Source organism: Procambarus clarkii, chromosome 20 (assembly GCF_040958095.1).
Source record: "Procambarus clarkii isolate CNS0578487 chromosome 20, FALCON_Pclarkii_2.0, whole genome shotgun sequence".
Taxonomy (NCBI): Eukaryota; Metazoa; Arthropoda; class Malacostraca; order Decapoda; family Cambaridae; genus Procambarus; species Procambarus clarkii.
In genome coordinates, this window is record NC_091169.1 from 46,629,176 (window position 1) to 46,655,069 (window position 25,894).

At 44.8% G+C, this 25,894-nt stretch overlaps 2 protein-coding genes across 5 annotated transcripts in view; one reads left to right on the plus strand and one right to left on the minus strand.

Annotated features, from left to right (window-relative positions):
* Positions 1–4,920: 4,920 nt before the first annotated feature.
* Positions 4,921–25,894, minus strand: part of LOC123755291 (glutamate receptor ionotropic, kainate 2) — a gene marked incomplete at its 5' end in the record, with an annotated part of 203,733 nt that continues 182,759 nt past the window's right edge. For 2 of the 4 annotated variants that reach the window (XM_069327922.1, XM_069327920.1), the window contains 5 exon segments: positions 4,921–12,176; positions 12,384–12,536; positions 16,082–16,206; positions 17,361–17,490; positions 25,291–25,393. In XM_069327922.1, the coding sequence (XP_069184023.1) occupies positions 12,009–12,176; positions 12,384–12,536; positions 16,082–16,206; positions 17,361–17,490; positions 25,291–25,393 (679 nt within the window). 4 annotated transcript variants of the gene reach the window in all.
* Positions 5,364–6,068, plus strand: LOC123755498 (sodium/potassium/calcium exchanger 1-like). The gene has a single exon (XM_069328158.1). The coding sequence runs from the start codon at positions 5,364–5,366 to the stop codon at positions 6,066–6,068; it is 705 nt and encodes a 234-aa protein (XP_069184259.1).

Below are 25,894 nucleotides of genomic sequence, written 5' to 3' on the forward strand. Positions count from 1 at the left end.
GTAGATAATTTCGAATGAAATATTTACACATCTTTGGAACATTTGTTATAGAATTGTCTCTGAATTCACATATCTTTTCTCACTCCATCACATAGTGACGGTGGGTTTGCGAATAATTTTATTGACAGTTTACATTTGGTCAGGTCTACATCAGCAGATAATGAGAATTCCCAGAGATACTTGTAACCGAGTCTAAGCCGAGCAGTAGTAACATCTAGAAGTCTGCTGATTTTATTGGATGATCCATAGATGTGTGGCTCCTCTTGCATGATAGTATGATGATCCATCAACTTTTGTATTTCACCTTGTATGTATGTACTTTACCTGAATAAATATTTGTATTTGAATATATGGAATTACTGGTGTCGATTTCCCTTTGCCTCAGATCTACAAGATTTTGTTGAAGTTCTTGGTGTATTATTCCTCTCGGACTGCTTATTGACAATCCAAGGTTATAATCACTTTCTCCTTTAAAGGGAGATTCTTTGGCCAACCATCAGCTCTATCATGCTGCCACCCAGTGTATTTAATTGTAACTTGCATGGTACCATGTGCGTTGCTTGCTGGAGTATTTCATCAGAGCATCTATATCATTGTATTCATGCAAGGTTTGAGTGACAAGGCCGGTCTTTTAAAGTGAGTATAAATATTTATCTTGTATGCGTTTCCTTGTGTTGATCTAGAATCAACCATCCGAGCCGCAGTTATCTCATCACCTGTAACAAGTGTGAGTAAACTGGTCGAGGAGACTATCAGTAAGTATCGTTACAGCCGTCTACGTGACCCTGTGTTACGTCACTGTCTTGGGTGTAAGTGTTACACCTCGCCACACATTTAGTATTTGTATAGTGTTGTGCTTATAATTGTATGGTGTTGTTATTATATTGATTCCCGTGTCTGTGTGATGCTGTGTATGTTTCTATTATTTCCAGACACCAGTGGAAGATTAAGTCATTGAGTGGTGTGTCCAGGTGACATGTATTATATATATATATATATATATATATATATATATATATATATACTGTATATATATTATATATATATATATATATATATATATATATATATATATATATACTGTATATATATTATATATATATATATATATATATATATATATATATATATATATATATATATATATATATACTGTATATATATTATATATATATATATATATATACTGTATATATATTATATATATATATATATATATATATATATATATATATATATATATATATATATATATATATATATATATATATATATATACTGTATATATATTATATATATATATATATATATATATATATATATATATATATATATATATATATATATATAATAATAATTTATTTAGGAAAAGTACATACATAGTTGCAGTTACAGTACAAACATTGTTGGATTTATAGATAGAGGTAGTACATACAGTACCTAAAGCCACTAGTACGCACAGCGTTTCGGGCAAGGTGAGGTGGGAAAAAACACTTAGACTAAAACTTAATAGTAATTGAGCTTAAAGTATAAATTGCGTTGAAAGAAAAAAAATAATAAAAGATAAAAAAAGGGGGAACATGGTAGAAAATAGCCAATATACAAGTTGGTCAACAAACAGCATTATTTTTTTAAATAATACTAAGACATGGTTTGACATTTAGAAGTAAAGTAGATTACATGGAGTTAATTAGGTAGTATTTAGTTTTCATCTTAAACTGGTTGAGAGAGGGACAATCTTTGACATGATTGGGAAGGTCATTCCAAATTCTGGGTCCCTTGATTTGTAGAGCATTCCTAGTTTGATTAAGTCGTACTCTTGGAATATCAAATAGGTATTTGTTTCTGGTGTGGTGCCCATGAGTTCTGTTACAACCTTCTAGGAAGCGTTGAAGGTCAGGATTGACATTACAATTCAGAGTTTTAAATATATAGAGTACACACGAGAGGATATATATGTATTCACCTAGTTGTGTTTGCGGGGGTTGAGCTTTGCTCTTTCGGCCCGCCTCTCAACTGTTTACTAACTACTTTTTTTTTTCTCCACACCACACACACCCCAAGGAAGCAGCCCGTGACAGCTGACTAACTCCCAGGTACCTTTTTACTGCTAGGTAACAGGGGCATTCAGGGTGAAAGAAACTTTGCCCATTTGTTTCTGCCTGGTGCAGGAATCAAACCCGCGCCACAGAATTACGAGTCCTGCGCGCTATCCACCAGGCATGTGTGTGTACTCACCTAGCTGTGTTTGCGGGGATTGATCTCTGGCTCTTTGGTCCCGCCTCTCAACCGTCAATCAACAGGTGTACAGATTCCTGAGTCTATTGGGTTCTATCATATGTACACTTGAAACTGTGTATGGAGTCAGCCTCCACCACATCACTTCCTAATGCATTCCATTTGTCAACCACTCTGACACTAAAAAAGTTCTTTCTAATATCTCTGTGGCTCATTTGGGCGCTCAATTTCCACCTGTGTCCTCTTGTGCGTGTGCCCCTTGTGTTAAATAACCTGTCTTTATCTACCCTATCAATTCCCTTCAGAATCTTGAATGTGGTGATCATATCCCCCCTAACTTCTGTTTTCCAGCAAAGTGAGGTTAAATTCCCGTAGTCTCTCCTCGTAGCTCATACCTCTCAGCTCGAGTACTAGTCTGGTGGCAAACCTTTGAACCTTTTCCAGTTTAGTCTTATCCTTGACTAGATATGGACTCCATGCTGGGGCTGCATACTCTAGGATTGGCCTGACATATGTGATATACAAAGTTCTGAATGCCGTTCGTATGTTGGCCAACCTGGCATATGCCGCTGATGTTATCCTCTTGATATGGGCTGCAGGAGACAGGTCTGGCGTGATATCAACTCCAAAGTCTTTTTCTTTCTCTGACTCCTGAAGAATTTCCTCTCCCAGATGATACCTTGTATCTGGCCTTCTGCTCCCTGCACCTATCTTCATTACATTACATTTGGTTGGGTTAAAGCCTAACAACCATATGTTCGACCATTCCTTCACTTTGTCTAGGTCTTCTTGAAGCCTCAAACAATCCTCTTCTGTCTTAACCCTTCTCATAATTTTGGCATCGTCCGCAAACATTGAGAGAAATGAATCTATACCCTCCGGGAGATCATTTACATATATCAGAAACAAGATAGGACCGAGTACAGAGCCCTGTGGGACTCCACTGGTGACTTCACGCCAATCAGAGGTCTCACCCCTCACCGTAACTCTCTGCTTCCTATTGCTTAGGTACTCCCTTATCCACTGGAGCACCTTACCAGCTACACCTGCCTGTCTCTCCAGCTTATGTACCAGCCTCTTATGCGGTACTGTGTCAAAGGCTTTCCGACAATCCAAGAAAATGCAGTCCGCCCAGCCCTCTCTTTCTTACTTAATCTTTGTCACCTGGCCGTAGAATTCTATTAAGCCTGTCAGGCAAGATTTCCCCTACCTGAACCCATGTTGGCGATTTGTCACAAGTCTCTTCTCTCCAGATGTGCTACCAGGTTTTTTCTCACGATCTTCTCCATCACCTTGCATGGTATACAAGTCAAGGACACTGGCCTGTAGTTCAGTGCCTCTTGCCTGTCGCCCTTTTTGTATATTGGGACCACATTCGCCGTCTTCCATATTTCTGGTAGTTAGAGAGAGTGTGAGTGTGAGTGTGTCTGTGTCTGTGTGTCTGTCTGTCTGTGTGTGTCTGTCTGTGTGTCTGTCTGTCTGTGTGTCTGTCTGTCTGTCTGTGTGTCTGTCTCTGTCTCTGTCTCTGTCTCTCTCTGTCTCTGTCTCTCTCTCTGTCTCTCTCTCTCTCTTTCTGTCTGTCTCTGTCTGTCTCTCTCTGTCTGTCTCTCTCTCTCTCTCTCTCGCCTATGCAAGGTTCGAGACTAGGTCTCGTAATTTAGTCAGAGTGGTGGGACGGAGTACTGTTGCCACTGGCATTGTTTAGCTGTGGAGTGACACTCGGGAAATTAACGTATCGTAAAGTTGTTATTACCGTGCATTAGAAAGTAAGTTTGTTGAATAAATTGTTATTGTTGCAAAAGTGTCTTGACGTTAACAACCCTTGAGAGTACTGCTTCATTATACTCCTACAGCTACTTCTAATCTTGTATTTAACTGTTTATGCTCTGGATCTGTTGACGGTCAGTCTGAACCAACACTGTAAACCTGTGGCCTGACGCTCTCCACTGAGGAGGGTGTTGTTTCCAGTGGGACTGCTTTTATGAGAGCAAGATTCTCACGATCACTACCCTTCGTGGTGACGGGTGAGTATGACACTTGGACGGCTGGGTGGATAACGCGAGATGTCTGTGACTGACAAGTTCCATTTAAAGATGTATGTTATGGCTGTTTTGACCATAGTCGTCGTAATGCTGAACATAATTAGCGATCTCCTTGCGATGATTTTGGGGCTCAACGTACCTGCGTACCCCGGTCCTAGACCAGCGGCCAGATTCACGAAAGCACTTACGCAAGCACTTAGGAACGTGTACATCTTTCTTCAGTCTTTGACGGCTTTGGTTACATTTATTAAACAGTTTACAAGCATGAAAACTTTCCATTCAACTGTTGTTATTGTTATAAACAGCCTCCTGGTGCTTCGGAGCTCATTAACTGTTTAATAATTGTAAACAAAGCCGCCAAAGATTGAGAAAAGATGGATAGGTTCGTAAGTGTTTGCGTAACTGCTTCGTGAATCTAGACCCAGGCCTCGCTGCTGGACTGATTAACTAGGCTATTGGACGCGGCCGCACGCAGCCAGACGTATGAATTACCAACCCGTCCTCGAAGCCTGGTTGATCAGGTACATGTAGTGCATAGCTTTTAAATACAACACACTTCTTACAGACATACCAAGATGCTATTCTTAGTGTTACAGGATTAAGGTACTCGATCAAGGGATTCTATTTAAAAAATATGTACTTGTATTGTTTAAAATATTTTTATTTTATCCATAAATACTTACAAGGGGCCGTAGACAACAATCCAGAGGGGAAAAGTCACATACAAAAATGAATAGAAACGGACTATAGTGCTTGTGATGAGCCTCTGGTACCAGGAGGGATGGAGACTAGTGTTAGGTGGGATGAGGTTAGTGCCAGGAGGGGTGCGGGCTAGTGTCAGGAGAGAGGGAGGGAGGAAGAGTAATACCAGGAAGGAAGGAAGACTAGTGCCAGGATAGGGGGTTAGTACTAGGAGGGGGATGCCAGTACCAGGAACCTGAAGGGGAGAAGTCTGGGATTGAAGGGACGATGAAGGAAGACGCGAAATCCTGGTGAGGTAGAAGAGGAGGTCGGAGCACGAGGACGATGAAGTGGTGAAGTACGTGACGATGGACGTACAGGAGGGGGAGGAATTACGTGACGATGGACGTTCAGGAGGAATTATGTGACGACGGACGTGTAGGAGAGGAGGAATTATGTGACGACGGACGTGTAGGAGAGGAGGAATTATGTGACGACGGACGTGTAGGAGAGGAGGAATTATGTGACGACGGACGTGTAGGAGAGGAGGAATTACGTGGCGACGGACGTGCGGGAGAGGAGGAATTACGTGGCGACGGACGTGTTGGAGAGGAGGAATTACGTGGCGACGGACGTGTAGGAGAGGAGGAATTACGTGGCGACGGACGTGCGGGAGAGGAGGAATTACGTGGCGACGGACGTGTAGGAGAGGAGGAATTACGTGGCGACGGACGTGCGGGAGAGGAGGAATTACGTGGCGACGGACGTGCAGGAGAGGAGGAATTACGTGGCGACGGACGTGCGGGAGAGGAGGAATTACGTGGCGACGGACGTGTAGGAGGAATTACGTGGCGACGGACGTGTAGGAGGAATTACGTGGCGACGGACGTGCGGGAGAGGAGGAATTACGTGGCGACGGACGTGCAGGAGAGGAGGAATTACGTGGCGACGGACGTGCGGGAGAGGAGGAATTACGTGGCGACGGACGTGTGGGAGAGGAGGAATTACGTGGCGACGGACGTGCGGGAGAGGAGGAATTACGTGGCGACGGACGTGCAGGAGGAGGAGGAATTACATGACGATGGACGTTCAGGAGGAATTATGTGACGACGGACGTGTAGGAGAGGAGGAATTACGTGGCGACGGACGTGTAGGAGAGGAGGAATTACGTGGCGACGGACGTGTAGGAGAGGAGGAATTACGTGGCGACGGACGTGCGGGAGAGGAGGAATTACGTGGCGACGGACGTGCGGGAGGAGGAGGAATTACATGACGATAGAAGTGCAGGAGAGGAGAAAGAGACATGATGGACACACGGTAGTGATGAATAGTGCTTGTCCGTACTGGGGGTGGTGGAGTGTTGGTGATGGATGGTGATGCCGGTGACTGGAGGTGATGAATGGTGATTGTGTATACTGGTGGTGGGTAGTTATGGCGAAGGGCGGTACTGGTGGTTGGTAGCTATGGTGAGTAGTTGTGGGGATGGGTAGTGGTGATGGGTAGTTGTGGTGGTGGGTAGTGGTGGTGGTGGGTAGTTGTGGTGGTGGGTAGTGGTGGTGGTGGGTAGTTGTGGTGGTGGGTAGTGGTGGTGATGGGTAGAGGTGGTGGTGGGTAGTTGTGATGATGAATAGTTGTGACGATGGGTGGTGGTGGGTAGTTGTGGTGATGGGTAATTGTGGCGAAGGCAGTACTGGTGGTTGGTAGCTGTGGTGATGAGTAGTTGTGGTGATGGGTAGTGGTGGTGATGAGTAGTTGTGGTGGTGGGTAGTTGTGGTGGTGGGTAGTTGTGGTCATGGGTAGTTGTGGTGGTGGGTAGTTGTGGTCATGGGTAGTTGTGGTGGTGGGTAGTTGTGGTCATGGGTAGTTGTGGTGGTGGGTAGTTGTGGTGGTGGGTAGTTGTGGTGGTGGGTAGTTGTGGTGGTGGGTAGTTGTGGTGGTGGGTAGTTGTGGTGGTGGGTAGTTGTGGTGGTGGGTAGTTGTGGTGATGGGTAGTTGTGGTGGTGGGTAGTTGTGGTGGTGGGTAGTTGTGGTCATGGGTAGTTGTGGTGGTGGGTAGTTGTGGTGGTGGGTAGTTGTGGTGATGGGTAGTTGTGGTGGTGGGTAGTTGTGGTGGTGGGTAGTTGTGGTGGTGGGTAGTTGTGGTGGTGGGTAGTTGTGGTGGTGGGTAGTTGTGGTCATGGGTAGTTGTGGTGGTGGGTAGTTGTGGTGGTGGGTAGTTGTGGTGGTGGGTAGTTGTGGTCATGGGTAGTTGTGGTGGTGGGTAGTTGTGGTCATGGGTAGTTGTGGTGGTGGGTAGTTGTGGTGGTGGGTAGTTGTGGTCATGGGTAGTTGTGGTGGTGGGTAGTTGTGGTGGTGGGTAGTTGTGGTGGTGGGTAGTTGTGGTGGTGGGTAGTTGTGGTCATGGGTAGTTGTGGTGGTGGGTAGTTGTGGTCATGGGTAGTTGTGGTGGTGGGTAGTTGTGGTGGTGGGTAGTTGTGGTCATGGGTAGTTGTGGTGGTGGGTAGTTGTGGTCATGGGTAGTTGTGGTGGTGGGTAGTTGTGGTGGTGGGTAGTTGTGGTGGTGGGTAGTTGTGGTCATGGGTAGTTGTGGTGGTGGGTAGTTGTGGTGATGGGTAGTTGTGGTGGTGGGTAGTTGTGGTGGTGGGTAGTTGTGGTCATGGGTAGTTGTGGTGGTGGGTAGTTGTGGTGGTGGGTAGTTGTGGTGATGGGTAGTTGTGGCGATGGGTAGTTGTGGCGATGGGTGGTGGTGGTGGGTAGTTGTGGCAATGAGTGGTACTGGTGGTTGGTAGCTGTGGTAATGAGTAGTTGTGGCGATGGGTGGTGGTGGGTGGTGGTGGGTGGTGGTGGGTAGTTGTGGTGGTGGTGGGTAGTTGTGGTGGTGGGTAGTTGTGGTGGTGGGTAGTTGTGGTGGTGGGTAGTTGTGGTGGTGGGTAGTTGTGGTGGTGGGTAGTTGTGGTGGTGGGTAGTTGTGGTGGTGGGTAGTTGTGGTGATGAGTGGTGGTGCATATTTGTGGAGGCAAAGAGCAGGGTTGAGGTGGGGTGGTAGTGGTAAGGTGGCAATGGAGTAGTAGTGGTAGTGTGGCGTATGGTCTGTACCAGACCCAGGGGTCTTCGTCCATGTGTAGGGTCAAGAAGGAGAAAGCAGGAGCTGTGAGGTGGCTTTGCTTCCTTGGTCACCTTCTCCCCATAAACCTACAAGACATCATTATTACATCTACAGTCCCTGACACACACTAAATGGCACCAGACTCAGGGTCTCGACACCTCTCCCAATACTTCCACATTTTCAGACTTTCCACACACACAGCGGGACAGAATGCTGCATCTTGTATACAGCCTATACGAACACAAATCACATATATGAACATGATACCAAATGAGAAATGGAATTCCACCAAATGTCAATATGAGTCGACAGAGGTGCGCATTGTTTACATAATCCAGTCACATTCCAGTTCTGACATTTGTAAACACAGTCAGTTTAACAGGTCTCTTGGTTAATGATGAAAACTTTCCAATATTAATCAAGAATAAGACTGTTAAGGCTGTTTGATTGTACAATTTAAGTGACTACTTTATACAACCTGGCCCGTTACCTTGACACATTCGGACCCAGTAGGGCTACCTCAACGATTCATGCTCAGCCTGTGCTCATCTAAGCTGCCGCCGTTATCAAACACCCATTTGGTAATTATTCAGCATATTAATAAAAAAAAAACCCGGTTTTCTCAAATATAAACAAACATTATTATGCATATTATAGTTTTAATAATAGGCCCATGTTGGGTGTTTTGGTTATATTTTAAGTAATTTGTATTTACAGAGCATGGGTGAAGCATTAACCCTTGCTCAAGCTTTGTTCGTCCATGAAGTGGCAGACGACAAAGATGCATTCATAAATTTGACCATATTGTGTATGAAAATTCTAAATTTTCTAAAATATAAATAAATTATATTTGAATTTTGAATCTAACCTTAGTTAGACCTAGGTTAGTTTCATTTCTGTTGGCAATAATTTATATTTGTAGTACATTGTTGAAGTATTCAGATAGGAATGATTCGAACATATATAGTGAATCACTTCTTAAGTCAGGACGTAATCACCTAAAGTTATGTGTAAAGTGTTTAAATTCATAAACGGGGCTTGGCGGTTGGACTATCAAGCATTTGGCCATCGTTTATGAGGGAGGGGGGGGGGCCTACTCACACAACTGACTCGTCTCACAAATGACCCAGCACCTCACACACCTTGACCCAGTATCTCTCACAACCAGGCCAATATAATAAAATTCACACTACTAACATCAAGTTTAGTATTTTCACTTACATAGTTATTTTTTTTTACAAAAGAATTATACACATTACAAAACGGAGTTTCTTCTCAAGCAGTATTACAACACCTATAACATACAATCACACATACAGCAATGTATCATTGCCTCAAAATACATCAATATTTATACAATACACTTGCAGGGCCAAAAAATATGAGTTGTGTTAAGCCAGTCGTAGAAGAGACGTAGCAACAAGTATTACAAGTTGGTGTATATTCACACACACCCTCCTCTAAATCAACAATGGTGAGGACTAATTTGACTTCAAACAGTAACAAGGTAACTGTGTATTGACGCACTGTAATTATTCATGTTTGATAACCTAGAAATAAAGTGTACTACTAAGGATGATCAGGGATCTACAAAATATATTGAAAATATGGAATACGTGAAGAAAAAATACTAAAGGAGAACGTGCAAGGTTTAGCCCCCTCTGAGAACGCCAGTAAATATATAACAAACCCATAAAGAGTGAGGACACTGAAGGCCGGATATAATACACAAGTGAGGGAGAATGAGTGTCGGGGAGGTGGCAGCATCATAACAAACAACCATTCACGCCAGCGGCGCGCGCCTCGCCTTAGCTGAAGACAAGTGGTGACCAACGCCCTCAGAGATTGCCAGTGGCTGCAGGCGGAGATTAATGCAAATACGAGTAAAGGCAGATTATTATAAAGTGCGCTTGTGTGGTGTGGTTGGTGCAACAAAAGTCTACCACCATGGGTGAACCTGGAATACTCAGAACACAAGAGCTAATGAACCTTTGTGACCACAACAAACTCCGCCTCTCTCTGAGAAGTCAAGTGTTTCCTTTGCTCACACTGCACAAAAACACTTCTGGTGCAAAATATCCCAACGAGAGAACCTAAGACAACTAAGATCTAGGTCACGAGACGCAACAAAAGCAACACAAGACAGTGTCTCGCTACACAAATGGAATCGCCAGTCCTGCTGACCATTTCATCAGCTACCAGCTCCCAAAGCTGACACTTCCTCCTGTCAGCCGCCACTACTAGCCACTACATCATTCAAATGCTTGCTGTACTAATTTCACCAATCGCCTGCTAGATCTTAGCATTCCACCAATTACCTCCTGGATCGGCTCGTACCACCAATACCAATCATTCCGCTTGCTAACAACTTGTCTATCAGTCACCTGCTAACAGCTCATCTTGCGAGCTGGGGAGTACATGTCAGCACTCATCACAACACACCAACACTCATCACAACACACACCAGCACTCATCACAACACACCAGGCTTTCTCTTCCTTTAAGATCCAGTTACTAAAGCCTTCAAGTGACAAATCACAGCCAATTTCACTGCTCCGGGAAAGTGTACTATAAAGACGACACAAAATGTAAGTGCTGCCCCCCCCCCACTCAAAAAAAGAAAAGAAAAATAGACCTAGGGTAAAATCCAGTGCCAGAATTCATCAAGGACTTAAGTGTCCACTTGTGAAACCTGTACATTTTTTCTTTATCTTGGGCAGTTTGTATTTATTCAAGTTTACAAGCTTGAAAATGGTGCTGCGAGGTTGGTCTCGACCCCAATGTTATTCTTGCTATAGCGAACCTCGTAGTGCGTCGAACCTCATATACTGCTTAATAAATGTAAACTAAGCCGGCATATTTTAGGAAAGATGAACAGTTTTTGTAAATGGACACTTAAATGCTTGGTGAACACTGGTCCCGAGAGGTAGTGGGCGGAGTGTCTCACGCCATAACAACACACAAGTTTGCCCTCAAATGAAATCGAAATGGCCCCTTGCCTTAAGAGAAGATCCAACGTCAATATCCCAAACAGACAAAATATGACGTACAATAAATCATAGTGGCTCACAGTCAAGTTTTGTGTCGGTCATTCAGGTGTTTTAGTACACCATTTTCTGCTCGTTTTGACAAATGTAGTGGACGGGTTACATGGGTGCAACCCTGCCAAGCCGACAAGGTATGACCACCTCGATGCGTGTTCCGTTTATTTCTGATCAGAAAACCGTTGGCTTAGACTCCTAATCCATACTGAGACCAAAACTACGTTCATGGTGGGTGCATTTTCAACCACGTACCATTCGCATAGATGCTTTTTAGATGGTCATTTTGTCGTTTGTAGATGGCCATCTAATACTATACAAAATTCAATACTATAAATAGTTATCCAGTGTGTCGTACCGTGAATGTTTCAAGTGGGTACTAACAAAAAGTGATCCACTTCATTATGGCCAGAAAGGGACACGGAGCGGCATTTCACATGTCAGTTTCGAAAGCCTCCACACGGCTCTTCACAAGCCAGAGGAATTGGGCTAAGGGGGAGCAAACAACAAGTAACGAAGTGGGACTCCCAGTGCTCGTCTCACCTCTCCTGCACCATCAAATTACGCCGGGTGAAACAAACTCAAAGTCACGACAGGGGTTACTAGGTCAATTATCAACAGGTTCTACCAGTTTTTTCTTTGTCTCAGACTCGCTGCATCAAATGTATCTTCACTCTGATTGTGCGATTGCGAGGGTGAAGAGTCCTGGCTTGGTATACAATACGCAGGCGAAGAGTTTGGATTGTTTGTAGGGGGATCCTGATTGATCGTAGAAGCGTCCTGGTTGGCTGTTGATGCTTCCAGGTTGACTACTGGGGAAGGCGGCGGTGGGACGTAGCTGGGAAGCATCCAAGGATGGGACTCATCAGTGACGTCGGAGCGTGACGTCACGTCCGGCAATCAGCTAAGTGGGTTCTTGCCGGTGTAGTTGTAGACATCAGAGCCGTAGATGTTGTTGCTGACGTTGGCCTCCTCAGACTCCGACACTTTCTTCCTCACCGGCTTGGAGGAACCCTTACACTTGAAGACGAACCGCAGCTCCGTGCTCAAGACGCTTAACAGAGACACCTGCAGACACACAACACCATCAGCTGGGCCTCGCAATGATCATACCATCTGATATTAATAAAGTGAAGTATTTAACCAGCAAAAATAATTATCACAGTTTGGAAAAATCAGTACCAGAATATACAAGAATAGCTGGGATAAGAGAGAGACTCGGTGACTTGTTTATGATTTAAAGGAACACCTCGAAGCTGATAATTGAGGACTCACCTGGTCATCCTTGGCGATGTCCCAGCACTCGAGGATGAACTCTCCCATGGCGACGACGAGGGCGAGGCCCATGCCACCCAGCAGCACAACGAACACCCCGCCTACATTAGACAGATTCAGCTCACTCGCCATGCTGCTTCCGCCCGCCTCCTCCTGCAGGTCACAGCACATGGTGGGTCACTCAGTTCACACGGTTACTGTGCCCATACTGGGTCACTCAGCTCACACTGTTACTCTACCCATACTGGGTCACTCAGCTCACACTGTTACTCTACCCATACTGGGTCACTCAGCTCACACTGTTACTCTGCCCATACTGGGTCACTCAGCTCACACTGTTACTGTGCCCATACTGGGTCATGGAGGGTCACTCAGCTCATGCATGAGAATAGTGGAATCAAAGCTCTCCTGATAAGTAATTATTCAAATGTAATCTCTAAAATTATACAAAATGACAATTATATTAAAATTAAATATTTTTCTTTTTGTAAATCCAACACATTTAAAACTTTGCCTATCACACCACCACTCTTAAAAAAAAGTTAAAACAAAATATTATTTATAATTATATTAATATTTTCTTACGTGATTGTACTTGGTTCAAAACATACATGAAGCACACTCAAAGGATATGTCGTAGGAGAGGTTGGGTAATTATAAGCACCATTGTAAGAGTTTGTGAACATGTATTATTGCATACCGTAAGTGCTAGTTATGAGTATATTATTACATAACGTGAGAGTTGTGAATGTGTTAGGCGCCGGCAGGATGTTTTAGAGGTCAAAGAGCAGCAGCCTGGCACACGGCTGGCAGCAATGCCACACTAGGGAGAACCAATAGCCTTGTTAGTGTTCATCGCAAGCATCTGGGACCCAGGCATAGTCCGCTCCTGAGTTGTGGCCAATAAACTCACTTCTAATTCATTGCATCACTGTATTATACTACTATACAAAAATTATATTATAGTGAATGGATGGAATGTACATGGGGTAGACTGTTATACCCCAGCAAAGTCATGTTTTGTAGTATTGGTATACTATAGGCCCTTGTATACCGCATAGCAAAACTTCAACAGTCTATCCGATAATGTAACCTGTCTTAGCTCTAAATTAACAATCTTAGGCCTAAGCTTAAGATTAGGAAAGGTTAGGTTTGATTGTTGTCATATTTTACGTCCTCTACACAAATCAATGAAACAAAACTTTTTTTTTTACAAAAAAGTATATATATCTTTTGTTCATTCCATCCATTCCATACCGACACTCATTTTTCGAAGATTTGTATTATGTTCTATTTTATTATTAGTATTCAAACTGCACTGCAAGCAGATGGAGCACTTCACCTTACCCTGCATCGCCCACCACCTCTCTTTTGCCTAAACCATTTTTCTTTCAAAATGTGGAATCTGCCTCTTGATTGCAAGGTCAATATTGTAACGTCCAGAACTTCTTTGAAGGGGGAACCTAGTATCAAGAAGATCACACATTAGATACGGCACATGCAATTGTTAGTCGTGGCTATAGTGTTCCTGTGCTTAGAGTATAATGGCTAGTAGTGTGTGTAGCTTGTGGTTTGAGCCTTATGTGAGAGGTCGCAGTTCAGCCAGTAGCCTCATCTTGAGACTCGTCGCCGTGGACGGCAGTCCTTCTCGAGGTTAGTGCGTTAGTCAACACATCCAGCCGACACAGCTTATAATTATATATCTCTTCACCAATGTCCAGCTTAACCCACTTGGAATTATAACTGTTACGACGACCCACTAGGGTGATCATAACTGTAGCGACGACCCACCAGGGTGATCACAACTGTTGTGACGACCGACCAGGGTGATCACAACTGTAGCGACGACCCACCAGGGTGATCACAACTGTTGTGACGACCGACCAGGGTGATCATAACTGTAGCGACGACCCACCAGGGTGATCACAACTGTTGTGACGACTCACCAGGGTGATCATAACTGTAGCGACGACCCACCAGGGTGATCACAACTGTTGTGACGACCCACCAGGGTGATCATAACTGTAGCGACGACCCACCAGGGTGATCATAACTGTAGTGACGACCCACCAGGGTGATAACCATTCCAAGGGGACAATAAGCGAGCATGACCAATACTGTGTCAGGTATTCCTGGGCACTATGTCGTTTCGAATGAAATATTTAGACATTTCTTGAACATTTGTGATAAAGTCATCTCAAAGTATCTGCCACTGGCAGCTCTTGCTGTTTAAGGTCTGCCTCTCTTGCCAGGTAGTTACGATTAACGTAACATTAATAGGAACTAATTCTTTTGATAATTGTCAAAGAAAAAAATCTCAGTCAGGTCTACATCAGCAGGTAATGCGAATTCCCAGAGATACTTATAACAGAGCCTAAGGTAAGCAGTAGTAACATCTAGGGGTCTGCTGATGGCAGTGGATGAGTCAGAGATATGACTCTTGGTGGTAATATGATGATAGCTGGAATAGTTACGGTAGATTTATTGTCATAAATCTACAAAGTTTTGTCTGAGTTTTTTGGTTCATTACTGTTCTCAGGCTGATTGTAGGTAATCCAAGGTTACAATCAACAACTTCTTTGAAGGCGGAGTCTTTAGGTAAACGTCAGTTCTATCATGCATTCGGAAGGCAACCTGAATGAATTATCAACATGAATTATTCCACATGAACCGGATTATCAACAATAATAATTTTGTTGTATCTGTAGCTTCAGACACTTGCATGATACCCTTGTTTATACATTAGTAGGTATGTCCCTTTCGCAGTCAATGTCTTTGGATTCAACAGTTTTTGCCTTTCTTACTCGACTGCACAAGTCTACAAAGCATTCGGCAAGTTACTGTGGCTTCCAGAGCCACAACGTCGCTCAAAATGATTGTGTCCATGAGGACTATGCATCAGAAGCACTTCACAGGTCTGCACCCCGATGTCTAGTTCGGAAGTTGCAGCATCCCAGGGCCCTTCAAGACAAGCTGAATCAGCACGATACATCTTGAACCATCTCTGTAGCTGATCACCACGACTTGATGGGCTTATATGTTGCTGGTTGGGCTCCATATTGGCTCTACCTTGTCAGCGTTCGTTCTTCTGCCCCATTCAGCATTGTTCTGTTGAATTTGAGCCGATATGTGGTGATACTATCTGGTGTGAGCGAGCATGGCAGCTTCAGTGCCCTCAATCATAGTACAATATCTATGACTGCAATGTTCGTGGAAGTTACCCAGCTCAATGAACCAGGTTTTCTGCCAGAGAAGTGTATCCACTCCCCACATCAGTTCCTTGAGACTGTGAAGGACACACATCAAAGGATCTACCTTGTCTTGGCAGACGATGCTAGGTTAGAAGGTGGGAGGTTGTGGTGTCGGGACGCTCGGGATCTACAAGGTCGAAGCTTTAGCATGTTGACATGGTGAGACCCATTGATGGCGACCATGCAACCACTCAGTTCACTTATTATGGCAACTAGTCATCATCTACTAATGTTACTACAGTACAACTAACGGAGACATTTGGTGGCCGTTTTCTTAACTGGGTGCCACGGCCGTCAGATCTGTACATGGGTCAATGTTATATTTGTGTGGAAATTTTGATGACTAATTCATAAATGCAACAGGTGTGGAGAGTGACCATGTGTGACAGGTGTAGAGACACGCCAGTTGAGACAGATGTAAAGAGACACCAGGTGAAGCAGGATTACCTTATCGTTATTACACCTGCCTGCCCCACCCCTCTGGCTCCACCACTTGCGTTTGAGCAGCTGTATGGTGGAGGTCTCCTGGAGAGCCAGTATAGCGCTGCTGATGGCGCCGGTGTAGGGCGAGCCTGCAAGTTAGTCACTCTCTTAGGTGTAGGTCTCTACACCGCCCTTCCCTCCACAAGCACAGTACATACCACCATTCTCACGCATCTCTACACCATATGGACTGGTGTACAGAGATTACAGTATACATTTTGTACTTTTGAAGTTTGTTATCGAAGTAGCCAAAAGAACAAAAACAAAACGAAAATGGTTCCTAATGTATACTAGGTCTAGTTAAGTGTTTATAATGGTTTATATTTGGCATATGATAGGTGAGATGAGATGGGTTAAATTAAGTCAATGGCAAGATGTTATGTAGTTGTGTTATTTTCTTTATGTTTACATTTACCTTCGATATTTACGTTTCAATAATACAAAATGTTGACTGTTATACATGTGCAACAGTACATATTTTGTACATATGCCAGGTGCTATATGTACTATCGTCTTTGAAGATGGGTGGAATATAAACGGCTCAACTTTAGTAGCAGGAAGATATTAATTAGCAAAACATAACAGATTACTAAGCAAACTTGTCAATAGGGTTAGATGAATCATCGACAAAATCTACACAAAACTACACGAGATGAAGAGATCATCATGGATGCTGCTTCAAGAGTCACGTGACATCACAGACTAAAATAAGCTCTGACATGTATGTATGCTTTATTGACAAGTGAAGACACGTTGACTCTCCACGACTCTCTCTCTCTCTCTCTCTCTAAGTTTTGGTATTTGATGATTAATATTTGCTTTGGTCTTAGAATGTTGTAAACAGTACCTCTAAATGGTGTTAAAATGTTGTGAACAGTATCTCAATACTAAATATGAAATATACAATTTTAGCTCACAGAAAATAATACTGTTGTTTCAACTTGATGTTGAAACCCAAGAGGCTCTGTGACTGTAGCTAAGACAAGACGACAGGGAGAGACAAGACAATAATTACTTGGAGAAAGCACAGCACCTGTATGATTATATAGCACATGGAGAACAAAATAATTGCTGGAATAGGGGGCAGAGTTAAGGAAGCCACCCAGATACGTGGACAATCGGAGATCGAACGTCAGTCCTGCAAGAAGGGGGTCAACAGAATGTGACAAGGTGTCATGACTTCTGCGCGATTAAGATTGACCAGTGAAAAGGGGGGTGGGGGTGAAGGAGGTTTGCCACTCACGCGGGGGAAGGGCGATGCCGTAGCTCTTGGAGTCCAGGAGGCCGCCCACCTGCGTCAAATCACAGTTCCTCTCCGTGACGTACTCAATGGAAGTGGACTCCATCAGGTAGGCGTACAGACCGTTCTCCTCCTGCACAAGGAACATACATTATACATATGCATAATCAGTTATATTACAGAAGATTTATTACATAACTGTAATAATAATACACTGGTAAGTGGGGTACCACAGGTGTCCTTTTTGGGGCCAACTCTCTTTGTCATATACATCAATGACATAGATGAGAATAATTACAAACCACAATCAAATTTACAGATGAAAATGATTTATGGTAAAGTGGGAAATGATATTGATGCAGACGATGAGTCACAATAACGTGGCTCGAGACTTCAATGATATTTAAGTCTTACAGAGAGATCTACATGAACTCCACAAATGATGAGAAGGCTGGCAAATGCTTTTTAATATTGACAAATGCAAGACCCTGCATGTGGGATATAACAACCCACTCCACAACTACCAAATTAATAACATTACATTACAACAGATTGACAATGAAAAGGACCTTGGAGCCAAAATCCACCACTCAAGGTTGAACAACAGGTTGAGGCAGCAGTCAAAAAAGCTTACCAAAGCCTTGGAATAATCAAGTGTACCTTTGACTTATGGAAAAGAAGGTAATGATTCAATTGTATAAATCTGTCATTCACTACCAATTGGATTATTGTATCCAAGCATGGAGACCTCATCTTCAGAAGGACATAGCTGCTCTGAAGAAAGTGCAACACAGGCAACAAGAGTAAGCAATTATCAAAAGAAGGCTATGGGGGGGGGGCCATGTATCACTATCATATGTGTGGGATATTCAAAAGGTCTTAAATATCACTAAGGATGCCAATACAAGAACAAAAGCGCACAAGGCGAACAATATCAAAGGTATCTGATTCCCCAAGGATACTATCGAGGGACAAGTGACCACGAGGGACCAAAGACATGCACATCCAGGAAGTCCGGACATTCAACAAGAATATGCACGAGCGTAAGAGTGACAACACAGTTTGGACAATAAGGACCAGAGTGGCGCTCCATTAAGTGCCCGTGAGTTAAACGGGTATGGACAATACGTAACCTCGCCAAAGTCGTTTTTCACCGACGGTTACGGTGGTAGGAGGAAGGTTACGGGGACACACTACTCTTAAGAGCATGCAGCTTGTTACAAGTAACACAGACCAGCGATCCTGCCAACGGGCACAGATTAAGGAATGAATAATTTGGTAGAAGTCGAAATAAGGAATACCTTTGTGGGAAATAGGACAAGTGTGGATATCCAAGGTATCCACTGTTGAATTTTGACTAGCACAGGATTAAAGGACTCCAGAGCCCTGAGGGCACTACGAGAGTTAATTACAACAACAAAGGAAGATTGACAGTGAGAATGCCTGCCTGGGGGGCAGGCAGGCTGACTGACTACACCTGTATGTGGTGCCTGGCTTCCCCCCCCCCAGGGAGGGGGGGCAGGCAGCACATATTGGTTTAGTCAGGAAATACAATGGTGAAGCCTACACTGTTGGCAGACTTTGACCCATCTGTGAAGGCAGAAATGGAGCGAGTGAGCAAAGAAAATTGAGCAAGGAAAAGGTGTTTCAGGACTGTAGGAGGGGGTAAAGACTTTTGTCATGCGGGTCAAGGTTTTACAAAACTTAGGAAGAGGAACTTGGGAAGAAATGCACCGAAACGTTATGCACATTAGTGGCTTTAGTTGCCCGAAACGCTATGCGTATTAGTGGCTTTAGGTATTGTACGTACTAGCTTTATCTATAAATCCAACATTATGTTTGTAATTCATCTTCTATGTAAGTACTTTTACCTGAATAAACATTTGAATTTTGAACTTTTTAAAAAATTTCTCATTGGAACTTGAAGCCATGATTGGTGACTCAAGATGACACGGCATCAATCACAAGTTAAAACCGCTGTTGGAGGAAAGGCGAGTCACCATCTTGACAGCAGAGAGTAAGATTGTCAATAACATAAAGCGCTGAGAAAATGCCAGAGGGAAGGGATGAAAGAAGACCATTGAGGGCAACCAGGAAAAAGAGTAGTGCTCAGACCATAACCTTGGGATACATCTTTGTATTGCCGAAAAGATGCAGAGAGAGTGGCACCAAGCCACACTCTGAAGGAACGATGGGAGAGGAAGAGAGGGAGATTGTCACGAAGGCCAAAAGAACGGAGTTGGGACAGAGTATGGTATCTCCAGGTGATGTCACATGCCTTTACCAGGTTAAAAAGGACAGCATCAACAGAGGTCTTCAAAACAAAGACAGTAGGAAGAGAGACCTCCAAGTTTACGAGGACATCAGTCATGCTGTGACGCTTGTAAAAGCCAAATTGAGAAGCGGAGAGGTGGTGATAGCGTTCCAAGAACCCCATTAAACAGACATTGACCATACATTCAGAGAGTTTGCAGATGCAACTCGTTAGAGCAATGGGGCAGAAGCCTTTAGGGGATGACCATAGAGAACTAGGTTTCCGAATAGGAAGAACAACTGCCTCAAGTCAGTCCTCAGGGACTGACAACTCCCAGACACTGTTATAAATATTCAGTAAATACTGAAACATGTATGGAGAAAGATGGCAAAGCATCTCATAATGAATATCATCTGAGCCCACCTCCGTGAGCCGCAGAGGGCCAGGGCAGACTGGAGTTCTGAGAGAGAGGATCGTTACAGGGAAATGGAAGACAAGTGCAAAAATCTAAGGGACAAGATTCAAGAAGGGGCTTACGAGTAAGGAAAAGAGGAGGAAGATGAGAACCGAGGAGGAAGATGAGAACCGGAGCTAACAGTCTAAAAGTGCGAACCCAGTTTGGTCTTGACCGACACTGGATCCACCACAATAGAACCACTGAGGTGAAGGACTGGTGAGGCATTTGGAACAAACTTACCGGCTATTATGCAGATTTTCTTCCAGATCAGGGGCAGAGTAGTGTCAGTTGTAATGGTGGAAGCGAAAGATCTCCATCTCTCATGCTTAGTCATAGAAATGGCCCCTACGCCACTGTACTCGCCATCCAAAACAAAATAAAAGAATCGGGTTTACGTCGGCGTCGGTGTTTGTTCCAGGCTGCATGCTTACAGCGGACAGCCTGAGGTCAGTCTGCATTCCACCAGGGAACACACTTCCGCGCCCCGGGAAGTAGAGCGAGGAACAGAGCAGAGGGCAGCATAAAAAAACAGGGTCATGAAAAAGGAGGAGGGCTGGAGGGAGAGGCAGATCAGAGAGGTTTGGGAAGAGTAACACAAAAGGTGAAGAGGTTCCAGTCAGCCTTAGCAAACTTCCACCTAGGGAAGGAGAGGGGAGGGTGAAAAGAGGTGGTGGTGACAAGGATGGGGAAATGGTCACTATTATGGAGGTCAAAAAGAACCCATTAGGTGAAGTCTAAATAAAGAGACTGAGCAGAGAAACAGATCATGACAGGAAACAGTGCGAGTGCATGAGTCAACATGAGTGGGTTCACCAGAATTCAGAGGAGGCAAAAGAAGAGGCGGCCCTGGGTCAGAACATCTCCCTGGAGGATATGCTGACAGTTTAAATCACCCAAAAGGAGCACAGGCTCTGGTAAGGAGTTCAACATATATTTAAGATCAGGATTAGAAAGCAGGACACTTGGAGAAAGATAAATGGAACAGACTTTATACCATTTACTCAAAGATATGGGTCGCAGAATCGGTGACTAAAATGTGTGTGACATTTCAGTTACACATGAATGTGTGACTGAAAAAGAAAGGGGACAAAAGGAATATCATGACGTATCAAGAGAGCAGTAGAGTTATGGGTCCCAGCAAAAGCTGGAGGGGGAGGGGGGGGGGGGAAATGGAATAACCAGGAAAGTGACCAGGGCGAGCGCCAACCATCGGCTCCTGGAGACCAACACAAAGTGGTGAAAACTGCATGATCAGAAGTTAGAATTCACGGAAGTTGCCATAAAAACCACGAATATTCCATTGAAGAACAGACAGACAAGAGAGAACAGAAACATAGATAAGGGAGAGACAAAGGTAAAGACTAAGTAAGATCAGGATCAGTGAAATCAGGGTGACGGGACATAAGCTAAGCTAACAAAGATAATGGAGTCAAGGGAGCGGGACGATGAACCAGAGGCGGACTGACAGTCTGGGGCAGGAGGAGGCATCGGCGGTAAGGAGGACAGAAATTAGGAGGAGGCATCAGGGGTAGGAAGGACAAACAAGAAGCCGACCAAGGGAACCTCTATAGCAGGGACAGGCGACTCCGTCACTGAAATAGGAGGGAAAGCAGGGATAGTGTGGGAGTCGGCAGGTGAGGACTATGAAGAAGGGCAGCCTTCTTACCCACCCGGGCAACAAAAGTCACTCCAGAGCTGTCAACTCTCATATCAGAAACGGTTGAGGGGCCACAGGGCTAAATACATTGCAAACCAGGCACGACAGGGCAGATTTCATTAAAACTTTTAAAATACTGAACAATTTGGAGGATGTTGATCCGGAAAATTTCTTAAAAGGTCAGATGCAACACAAACAAGCAGCAACGGCTTCAAGCTCAAAAACAAGGCACAATGTTGGACTGAGAACAGGAGATGCTTTTTCACCCATAGGGTTATAAACCCGTGGAATCGCATACCCGCCGAATCCGTAAATGCTAAAACTTTTTTAAAGTACAGCTGGAAACCTTCAACAAGCCGCCGGCTTTGTCCTCATCGAGGCCACTAGTGTTAGTGGCTCTCGGGTAAATCACTACCCTGCTACTACAGTAGTTATGGCAATAACGGTGGAGTGATGATGGGAGGTTGCCATCGTGATACTGAGGATAGCTATAAGTGATGATGTTCACAGTAGTGATGATAACGACGAAGAGGCTAATGTACATACCGATGGTGCGGGTGGTATGTGGCAACTATAACATGATGGTGATGACAATGGTGTTAAAGATAGTACTAATCGAGTGATTAATAACATGGTGATGTTAACCGAGTTCATGGTGCAACTCAGATTGGTAATATTTTTGGTGACGGAGGTGGGGATGTTGATGGTGACGGAGGTGGGGATGTTGATGGTGACGGAGGTGGGGATGTTGATGGTGACGGAGGTGGGGATGTTGATGGTGACGGAGGTGGGGATGTTGATGGTGACGGAGGTGGGGATGTTGATGGTGACGGAGGTGGGGATGTTGATGGTGACGGAGGTGGGGATGTTGATGGTGACGGAGGTGGGGATGTTGATGGTGACGGAGATGGGGATGTTGATGGTGACGGAGGTGGGGATGTTGATGGTGACGGAGGTGGGGATGTTGATGGTGACGGAGGTGGGGATGTTGATGGTGACGGAGATGGGGATGTTGATGGTGAAGGTGTAACAGGTAGGGAAATTTCTGTAATTTTCTTCTATATTATTCTCTATTTCCTCTCTCTCCTCCCTTCTTTCTCTTCCCTATCTCTCTCTCTCCTCCCTTCTTTCTCTTCCCTATCTCTCCCTCTCCTCCCTTCTTTCTCTTCCCTATCTCTCCCTCTCCTCCCTTCTTTCTCTTCCCTATCTCTCTCTCTCCTCCCTTCTTTCTCTTCCCTATCTCTCCCTCTCCTCCCTTCTTTCTCTTCCCTATCTCTCCCTCTCCTCCCTTCTTTCTCTTCCCTATCTCTCCCTCTCCTCCCTTCTTTCTCTTCCCTATCTCTCCCTCTCCTCCCTTCTTTCTCTTCCCTATCTCTCCCTCTCCTCCCTTCTTTCTCTTCCCTATCTCTCCCTCTCCTCCCTTCTTTCTCTTCCCTATCTCTCCCTCTCCTCCCTTCTTTCTCTTCCCTATCTCTCTCTCTCCTCCCTTCTTTCTCTTCCCTATCTCTCCCTCTCCTCCCTTCTTTCTCTTCCCTATCTCTCCCTCTCCTCCCTTCTTTCTCTTCCCTATCTCTCTCTCTCCTCCCTTCTTTCTCTTCCCTATCTCTCCCTCTCCTCCCTTCTTTCTCTTCCCTATCTCTCTCTCTCCTCCCTTCTTTCTCTTCCCTATCTCTCCCTCTCCTCCCTTCTTTCTCTTCCCTATCTCTCCCTCTCCTCCCTTCTTTCTCTTCCCTATCTCTCCCTCTCCTCCCTTCTTTCTCTTCCCTATCTCTCCCTCTCCTCCCTTCTTTCTCTTCCCTATCTCTCCCTCTCCTCCCTTCTTTCTCTTCCCTATCTCTCCCTCTCTTCCCTATCTATCTCTCTCCCTCCCCTTCCCGATTCTTTCCTGTTTCCCAGATGTATCAATTTTAGCACAGGATGTACATTTAATTTTAGCACAGGATGTGAGCCATATTTTCTTATTGAAGGCGAGCCAATGTGTGCGGTAATTTGAAATACGTTGGCCTCCACTGTCCTCCTTTCTTCTGCCGAGGCCGACCTCAGTTACCTCTTTGGAGGCCAGTTTGGCCCTCCAGCCTCTCCCTCTCCCTCCGCTGGAGGCCAACCTTTCTCCTGCCTCTTCCCTCCGCTCTCCACAGTGTTTACGACAGGCTGACAGTTGATAGAGTATTATTCAAAGATTTTAGTGTGTAGCGCATCAGGCTCCGTGGGAATGCCATGCCCCCTGGTAGGCTTAGGGCCCCTTGGTGCCTGTGATTGGCCCTTGAGTGGCCGAAGGTGTGGCCTTGAGTGCCCCTTGAGTGGCCGAAGAAGTGCCAAGAGGTAGAATTTCATAGAAGGTCTGGGAATAATTCTTAAGTAATTTTTAGTGCGACCGGGGAGCCGGTCGGCCGAGCGGACAGCACGCTGGACTTGTGATCTTGTGGTCCTGGGTTCGATCCCAGGCGCCGGCGAGAAACAATGGGCAGAGTTTCTTTCACCCTATGCCTCTGTTACCTAGCAGTAAAATAGGTACCTGGGTGTTAGTCAGCTGTCACGGGCTGCTTCCTGGGGGTGGAGGCCTGGTCGAGGACCGGGCCGCGGGGACACTAAAGCCCCGAAATCATCTCAAGATAACCTCAAGATAGAGATGGACCTTGAGTGTAGAAAAAGGTGTTGAAAAGCCCAGGGAAAAAGGGGTGGGGGGGGGGGGAGATCGGATGACCTTACTGAGCGGATAGGTTGTAGAACAAAAGGTAACTGGTACTTGAGTTTTTACTTCTTAGTATTTGAAAACACCATTTGCCTCTAATGTAGGATATTAGAGTAGGATATCATTGATGATAAATTCGTTGTAGAGCTTAATTGGCATTTTAATTTTTTCTATCATTAATCTTTGAACATACCACCTTGAGCTGATGACTTGTCTTGGGTATTTCAAGTGATTCTCTAATTAATAAGATCTGTAATTATCAAGAGGAAGCTTTCCATGTCCTTGACTTCTACCTTACAAGTCAGGGACGAACATGTCGGTAAATTATACAGTGTAACTGTAAGGAAGGTGGCAGCAGTTACATTAATTAGCGGTCTAATATAATGATCCGTTTAGTACATAACACTGTGATAGCTGTACGTAGGGCTGGCTGCACTCAGGCTCACAACCCTGGAAACACAAACCCAAACCGTCTCTATTTTCCGCTTGTTACAACTTGTAATAAAGTTGTTACATCTTGGCTTAACGTGTTTATGACGTATTAGGACGTTGTTACAACTTGTTATATTGGTTGTTATAACTGGTTAGGTGTTAAAACTTGTTGGAACGTTGTACCAACGTCGTAGTTTCGGTGTGTGTTTGGCGGGAAGGAAGAGGATGATGGGTGGCCGCCTGCCAGGGTGGATCGTGACTCGTCTTCATCTTGTATATTTTATGTTAAGATCATTATTATTGTTATAAATTGGTAAAGGTAAGACCGACTACATTATAAATGGTAACAAACAGTGGTGATATTGATAGTGAGAGGTGGCGATGATGGTGACGGAGGTAGTGATGATGATAATGGTGACACGAGGGGGTGAAGGGACTCACCTGAACCCTCTTGACACCCATAGCGTTGGACTGGACGAAGACGGACGGGCTCGTCGACTCCATGAAGGCCCACATGCGCGCGTAGGTTGGCAGCGTCGAGTCTCTGAGGGAGAGCCACACACACGGCACTGGTCAGTACTGGCACTGTTGACCACCACCACCAGTGGTCAGTACTGGCACTGTTGACCACCACCACCAGTGGTCACTACTGGCACTGTTGACCACCACCACCAGTGGGGACTACTGGCACTGTTGACCACCACCACCAGTGGTCACTACTGGCAGTGATGCATCTGACTGGCTGAGAGATTGGCAGTTCTGGTCACTAAATGTATCCCGCTGCAAGTTTATCATGAGCTGAGTGGATCCTGCTACAAGGGTCTATCATGAGCTGAGTGGATCCTGCTACAAGGGTCTATCATGAGCTGAGTGGATCCTGCTACAAGGGTCTATCATGAGCTGAGTGGATCCTGCTACAAGGGTCTATCATGAGCAGAGTGGATCCTGCTACAAGGGTCTATCATGAGCTGAGTGGATCCTGCTACAAGGGTCTATCATGAGCCGAGTGGATCCTGCTACAAGGGTCTATCATGAGCCGAGTGGA

Bases quoted from the DNA above. Each gene is read 5' to 3' on its own strand.
- LOC123755498 (XM_069328158.1), top strand. From the start codon at position 5,364: ATGGACGTTCAGGAGGAATTATGTGACGACGGACGTGTAGGAGAGGAG.